This window comes from Bombina bombina, chromosome 6 (genome assembly GCF_027579735.1).
Source record: "Bombina bombina isolate aBomBom1 chromosome 6, aBomBom1.pri, whole genome shotgun sequence".
NCBI classification, from domain to species: domain Eukaryota; kingdom Metazoa; phylum Chordata; class Amphibia; order Anura; family Bombinatoridae; genus Bombina; species Bombina bombina.
In genome coordinates this window covers 199474536-199482284 of record NC_069504.1, presented here as the reverse complement: position 1 = coordinate 199482284, position 7749 = coordinate 199474536, and the positions used below count along the sequence as shown (strand labels likewise).

The 7749-nt window shown below is 42.3% G+C and overlaps 1 protein-coding gene across 1 annotated transcript; it reads left to right on the top strand.

Annotated features, from left to right (window-relative positions):
• The first annotated feature begins 387 nt into the window (after positions 1–387).
• On the top strand, positions 388–1133 carry LOC128665001 (uncharacterized). The gene is made up of 2 exons (XM_053719778.1): positions 388–559; positions 614–1133. The coding sequence occupies exons 1-2, from the start codon at positions 406–408 to the stop codon at positions 1108–1110; spliced, it is 651 nt and encodes a 216-aa protein (XP_053575753.1). The 5' UTR covers positions 388–405; the 3' UTR covers positions 1111–1133.
• Positions 1134–7749: the final 6616 nt, after the last annotated feature.

Sequence of the window (7749 nt, the reverse complement as noted above, 5' to 3'; positions counted from 1 at the left end):
GAGAATGTGGATAGGCCCTAGCATGTACATTGTTTGCCCACATGGATATATATCTGACTGTACTAATTCCTCTCATCATTTGACTCCTCCACAGAACCTCCAGTCACCAGGGTGCCTACGCCCATGCATCCCCCTCCAACACCGGATCAAAGTATATCTCCACCTCAACCACCGATCCAGAGACTCCAGCAGGAGTATGCCAGGCATGACATGGGTTGGACTGCCTCAATTGAGAATCTCAATGTTATGTCGCCTGCATTACAGGAGGATACCTGGCAGGAGCCCTGGCCGGAGGATTATTCCTTTGGCTTGGAGGGGGAGCCACGCCAGCCCCGAAGGGTAGATGTCTTTACCCCCCGACAAGAATATCATGCCACTCAAGGATTATACCAGCAGGCTGAGTGGATGCACACCAGCAGCCAATGGGACTATCAGTCCATCCGGACATCTGTACCATCGGCAGCAGTTGGAAGAGCTCCACCAACTGAAATTCATCGCCCTGCACCCCCAGCTGAGATTCCGGGGCCTGCACCTCCAGCTGAGATTCCGGGGCCTGCACCTCCAGCTGAGATTCCGGGGCCTGCACCTCCAGCTGAGATTCCGAGGCCTGCACCCCCAGCTGAGGATCAAGAAATGGAACCAGTGCCTATAGTCCCTGCTGGGGAAGAGCCCATGGATCCACTGACTTCCGCCATGGGTGATGAATACATTTCCCTACAGAGGAGGCAAACATTGACCTGTGAGAGTCTAACGTCAACCTGTGAAAGAATGCAGAGGGACCAACGCAGGTTCCATAGGAGCCAACAGCGTTTACAACAGCGATCCATTGAGCTGCAAAGGGACATGGCAGCATCTGTAACTGCTATGTTACAAAACCAATCACAAATGCTGAGAGTCATTTCGGACATGCAAATCCAGAGTGACCACAGATGGAGGGAACAGAACCAACTGTTGGGTGTGTTGGTGGAGCATTTCACCCACCAGCAGGACATCGCCTCAAGCATCTCGTCTGTGACCAGCACTCCTACTGGATCCACACAACCCAGGAGAGGCAGGAGACCCACTCCAGGCCCCTCAGCCCCCTCATCTAAGAGGCCTAAAAGAAAATAAATCTTATTCTATTTCATCCAAAATCTTGTCCTCTGTTATTTACCATATAATTGTCATCCACATCCATGTGAGGTGTGTTTTAGTACAGTAATATTGTTAAAACATATAATAATACCTGTGTTGAAATGGCCAAAAAAGGTATTATTATAATGTTTCTGACATATTCCTGCTCAATAAACCACATCACATAGTTATGTCTGAACGGTACATATAGTAATATTCACTTCTAAGATTTAAATCAAGGTTCCTCACATCCAATATAAATTTACACGTTGGTATATATAACTAATAATGTATTTAAAGAAGGTGTGAACATAAGGTATAAATATCCATTATCCTCATTCTTAATGATAGTGAACTAAACATGAATGAAACAAATGAGAAATATACAGTAATTAGGGTTGTTAAAGGGACATGAAAGCAAAATTGTTTCCTTCATGATTTGTAAAGAGCAGACAATTATAAACAACTTAATAATTTGCTTCTATTATTTATGTTGCTTCATTCTATTGATATTCTTTGCTGAAAAGCATATCTAGATATGCTTGGTAGCTGCTGATTAGTAGCTGTATATAGATGCCTCCTGTGATTGTTTCACTGTGTGCATTGCTATGTCTTCATTAAAGTATATCTAAAGAATAACTGAAAATAGGTAATTGAAGTAAATTTTAAGGTTTTTTCAAATTATATTCTCTATCCTTAATCATGAAAGAATATGTTTGGGTATAGTGTCCCTTTAAGGGAAGGGGGTTGGGATGTAGTAGTTTCACTTACATGCAGTGGAAATCCAAAGTTTGAAATTCTGCAAGACATGATATATACACATGCAATGGTTGGTGAGGTACTGTCAAACATCATAATACATGTGAATGTTACGGTTTACTGTACTTATGAATAAGTAACTTACAGGTGAAGTATTCCCGGATGACATAATCCCTCACTTCATTCCCCCTCAGTGTCCTCCTGTCCACATCCTCAGGTACAGGAACCAGCTGCTGCTGCTGCTCTGGGTCAATATCCCCCAACAAACGTGTGTCCACAGCAATGTTGTGTAGAATACAGCAAGCATTGACAATGGAACACACTTTGTTGGGGTTATACTGTAATGCTCCGCCTGTAACATCCAGACACCTGGACCTGGTTTTTAATAGGCCAAAGCTCCTTTCAATGACATTCCTTGTTCTTATGTGTGCCTCCTGGTACCTGAGTTGTGGCTCTGTAATGGGGTGCACCAAGGGGGTTAATAGCCATGGTCTGCAGCCGTACCCTGCGTCACCTGTCATGTAACATATGTGTTTGGATTACTACAGGTACATCATGTGCTTTAAAGGGACACAACATGAATTTCATATAAAAGATAGATTTAATAAAAACATTAAATTTGTGCATTATAAGCAATCTACTTTTATGCCAGTATTAGTCTAGATCAAAAATCTATTTTAAAGGACCAGTCAACACAGTAGATTTTAATTATCCAAAAATGCTAGATAACAAGACAATGCAATAGCACTTAGTCTAATATCAAAGTTAGTTTTTATTACAATTTAAAGTGTTATGTATTTTGAAACTCCCCCTGTACCATGTGACATCCATCAGCCATTCACAAATGCATACACACTTATTCTTGCACATGGTCAGTAGGAGCTGGTGACTCAAAAATATAAAAGATACAAATACTGTGCACATTTTGTTAATGGAAGTAATTTGGATAGTTTATTAAAATTAAAAGTCCTATCTGAATAATGGAAGTGCAATTTATACTAGACTGTCAATTTAATAAGAACCTGCAATTGTTAGCAGCTTGATAATTTACTTAGATTAGATCATTTTCTCCATTCTATAGATAACTTTTGATGACAAGCATATTAGATATGCTCAATAGCTGCTGATTGGTGGCTGCACATAGAAGCCTCATATGATTGGCTCATATATGTGAATTGCTATTTTTTAAAAATAAGATATCTAAAGAATAAATACAATGAGATAATAGAAGTGAATTGTAATGCTGTTTAACATTGTATTCTCTATCTGAAACATGAGATTAAAATTTGTGTTTAGTGTCCCTTTAGTAGAAATATACAGACATAATGAAGGTACTCACCAAGCAGCCATCCTCCCGAGAGTGTTCCATTTTCAAACATAATGAATAAGGAGGTCTGGCGCAGGATGTAGGAATCATGTGCACTCCCCGGGAAGCCTGCATACACATGTAAGAATTTCAGATTGGTATCGCAGACCATCTGGCAATTCAATGAGTGAAACCCTTTCCTGTTAATATAGAGGAGTGGCTCCTCATGTGGGGCCACAATACGCACATGTGTGCAATCAATTGCCCCCATGACATTGGGAATACCCCCCAGTCGATAGAAGCCTTGTTTAAGACGGTTCCATTCCTGGGGGGTACGGGGGAAATGAATGTATCGTTGTGTCTTTTTTATCTAGAGCAGTCAGAACCTCCCCTAGAATCCTGGAGAAGGTAGACTGCGCTAGGCCAGACACAAGCCCCTCTGTTGACTGGTATGAGCCAGTTGCCAGGAAGTGTACAACACACAACAGCTTCTGCATACCAGTCAGAGCTTGGTTCCTATACGCTTGAGGGTCAATATCATCCTTCAAGACCTCATATAGGTTAATGAGGCTTGCAGATGTCAAGCGATATTTTTCCCTGACCTCCACTTCTGTCATCCCAAACAGGGTGACCCTAATCCTGTGTACCCTTGGTGCTCTTCCCCTCTGCTGATGCCTTCGTCTTATAGGCCCTGCTGGCCTATGGGCAGCTGCAGCAACAGCAGCATGGGGAGCACCAGGAACAGGGACAACAGCAGGAGGAGCAGGGAGGGCAGCAGCAGCAGCTGGAGCAGGGACAGCTAAAGCACCATGACCAGGGACCTCAGCAGCAGGGATACCATCCAAAACAGGGGCTTGTAGGGGTTCCAGCACCCCTTGTGCCCCACGACACTGTCTCACTCTAAATGCAATATACTGCAAGGGAAACATGGTGGCTAATGAGGGTGTGCATTTGCAGGTGTTTTAAGGCTGCAGGTGAAAGGTTGTGCTGTTTGTGATTGGTTTGACACACTTGCAGGGGCAGGAATAATAAATGCTTTTAAGAGGTTAACTATTTGTGAACAAGCTGCTGCTATGTATATTGTTAAGCATGCATTTGTTAGGCCTTCAGAGAGTTAAGTTGGTTTCTAAGTCAGTGCAAGGGTTCCTGCGCCTTCAATTTGTGGCGAGCTGAGAATGGAGTAGATTTTGTGAAATCTGTGCGTGTAAGTCCTTATGCCATATATTGGATAGCAAATTGCGCGTGTTTTGTATGTCAGTCTATGGGCCAAAAAACTACGGGCGACGCCAGAAATCTACGCGCGTAACTTCTAGCTTACGCCGTATATAGGATACCAAACCCGCGCAAATATTGGCGTCGCCAACTTTTGCGGGCAACGATTTTTATCGGATCGACCCCCCATATGTAGCTGGTTTTGTGCTTTGAAACCACAGCCTATTACAATGGGTTGAGCTTCAGGTAATATCAGATCTCATTATGTTATCACTTTCATGTACACAGACTTGCTTCCTTATCTTATATTTGTCTGGAACACCAAAGCTCAATACATAGAGAGAACAATGGAAAATTATCATTTTATTACTTAACTATCATGCCCCCACTGAGAGTGTAATCTCTTCTGCTGGCTGTGTTTACTTAGGCTTGTCAATAGCATATACGCAAGTATCAAAACTTTCAGTATAGGTTGGGAAACCACAAGCTAAATCAGCTATTTCAAATGCTGAAATATGAGTAAAGGAACTACTTGCAACCAATTTAATACACTCTAGCAGGTAAAAAGGATCATTGGGAATAATTTAAAGGGGAGAAAGTTTTTGGGTGAACTGATGAATGATTACCCTGACAAAGTATCACAACAAGACATGCAGTCTGGGACCCATGGTAACTAGGTTGTGTTAAGTAGTACTGTTCTTAGCACTTAAATACCTGTTATTCCCGATATCGGGGGAGGTCTATATGGCCTGCATGATTACCCTGACAAAGTATAATAATAAAACATGCGGTCTGGGACCCATGGTAATTAGGTTGTGTTTAGTAGTACTATTCTTAGCACTTTAATCCCTTTTACTCCCCCTATCGGGGGAGGTCTATATGGCCTGCATGATTACCCTGACAAAATATAACAAAAAGACATGCGGTCTGGTACCCATGGTAACTAGGTTGTGTTAAGTAGTACTATACTTAGCACTTTAATACCTGTTACTCCCCCTATCTGGGGAGGTCTATATGGCCTGCATGATTACCCTGACAAAGTATAATAATAAAATATGCGGCCTGGGACCCATGATAATTAGGTTGTGTTTAGTAGTACAATTCTTAGCACTTTAATCCCTTTTACTCCCCCTATTGGGGGAGGTCTATATGGCCTGCATGATTACCATGACAAAGTATAATAATAAAACATGTGGTCTGGACCCATGGTAATTAGGTTGTGTTTAGTAGTATTATTCTTAGCACTTTATTCCCTTTTACTCCCCCTATCGGGGGAGGTCTATATGGCCTGCATGATTACCCTGACAAAATGTAACAACAAGACATGCGGTCTGGTACCCATGGTAACTAGGTTGTGTTAAGTAGTACTATTCTTAGGTCGTTCTCCTTAAGCCTTTTTATACGAGGGTCCCAGACCCTCAACAGAAACAACAGCATGAAACACCACATATGCCATCATTTTGCACAATAGAGTACAGGTATGGCATTGATTTTAGAAACCTGAAGAAACCTGAAGATAATTTTAAGGAACCGGGAGATGGAAAAAGATGCTTGGACACCAAGTACAGGTCGTTCTCCTTCAGCCTTTTTATACGAGGGTCCAGGACCCTCAACAGAAACAACAGCATGAAACACCACATATGCCATCCTTTTGCACAATAGAGTACAGGTATGGCATTGATTTTAGAAACCTGAAGAAACCTGAAGATAATTTTAAGGAACCGGGAGATGGAAAAAGATGCTTGGACACCCAGTAAAGGTTGTTCTTCTTCAGCCTTTTTATACGAGGGTACAGGACCCTCAACAGAAACAACAGCATGAAACACCACATATGCCATCCTTTTGTGCAATAGAGTACAGGTATGGCATCGATTTTAGAAACCCAGAGATCATTTTTAGGAACTGGGAGAAGGAAAAAGATGCTTGGACACCCAGTACAGATCGTTCATTTTTAGGAACCGTGAGAAGGTAAAAGATGCTCCTTAAAATTATCTTCAGGTTTCTAAAATCAATGCCATACCTGTACTCTATAATTTTTAGGTACCGGGAGATGGAAAAAGATGCTTGGACACCCAGTACAGGTCGTTCTCCTTCAGCCTTTTTATACAAGGGTCCCGGACCCTCAACAGAAACAACAGCATGAAACACCACATATGCCATCCTTCTGAGCAATCCAGTACAGGTATGGCATAGATTTTAGGAACCCAGAGATAATTTTTAGGAACCGGGAGATGGAAAAAGATGCTTGGACACCCAGTAAAGGTCGTTCTCCTTCAGCCTTTTTATACGAGGGTACAGGACCCTCAACAGAAACAACAGCATGAAACACCACATATGCCATCCTTTTGAACAATAGAGTACAGGTATGGCATCGATTTTAGAAACCCGGAGATCATTTTTAGGAACTGGAAGAAGGAAAAAGATGCTTGGACTCCCAGTACAGATCGTTCTCCTTCAGCCTTTTTATACGAGGGTCCCGGACCCTCAACAGAAACAACAGCATGAAACACCACATATGCTATCCTTTTGCACAATAGAGTACAGGTATGGCATTGATTTTAGAAACCCAGAGATAATTTTTAGGAACCGGGAGATGGAAAAAGGTGTTTGGACACCCAGTACAGGTCGTTCTCCTTCAGCCTTTTTAAACAAGGGTCCCGGACCCTTAACAGAAAAATCAACATGAAACACCACATATGCCATCCTTCTGAGCAATCCAGTACAGGTATGGCATCGATTTTAGGAACCCGGAGATAATTTTTAGGAACCGGGAGATGGAAAAAGATGCTTGGACACCCAGTACAGGTCGTTCTCCTTCAGCCTTTTTATACGAGGGTCCAGGACCCTCAACAGAAACAACAGCATGAATCACCACATATGCCATCCTTTTGCACAATAGAGTACAGGTATGGCATTGATTTTAGAAAACCGAAGATAATTTTTAGGAACCGGGAGATGGAAAAAGATGCTTGGACACCCAGTATAGGTCGTTCTCCTTCAGCCTTTTTTTATGAGGGTACAGGACTCTCAACAGAAACAACAGCATGAAACACCACATATGCCATCCTTTTGAACAATAGAGTACAGGTATGGCATCGATTTAAGAAACCCAGAGAAATTTTTTAGGAACCAGGAGATGGAAAAAGATGCTTGGACACCCAGGACAGGTCATTCTCCTTCACCCTTTTTATACAAGGGTCCCGACTCCCTGACCCTCAACAGAAACAACAGCATGAAACACCACGTATGCCATCCTTTTGCACAATCGAGTACAGGTATGGCATCATTTTTAGGAACCCGTAGATAATTTTTCGGAACCGTGAGATGGAAAAAAATGCTTGGTCGGTCCTCTACTTTAA

Excerpts from the sequence above, each read along its gene's own strand:
- LOC128665001 (XM_053719778.1), top strand. The coding sequence starts at position 406 with ATGCACACCAGCAGCCAATGGGACTATCAGTCCATCCGGACATCTGTA. Across the intron at positions 560-613 it reads TGAGATTCCGGGGCCTGCAC|CCCCAGCTGAGGATCAAGAA; the intron begins CTCCAGCTGAGA and ends CGAGGCCTGCAC.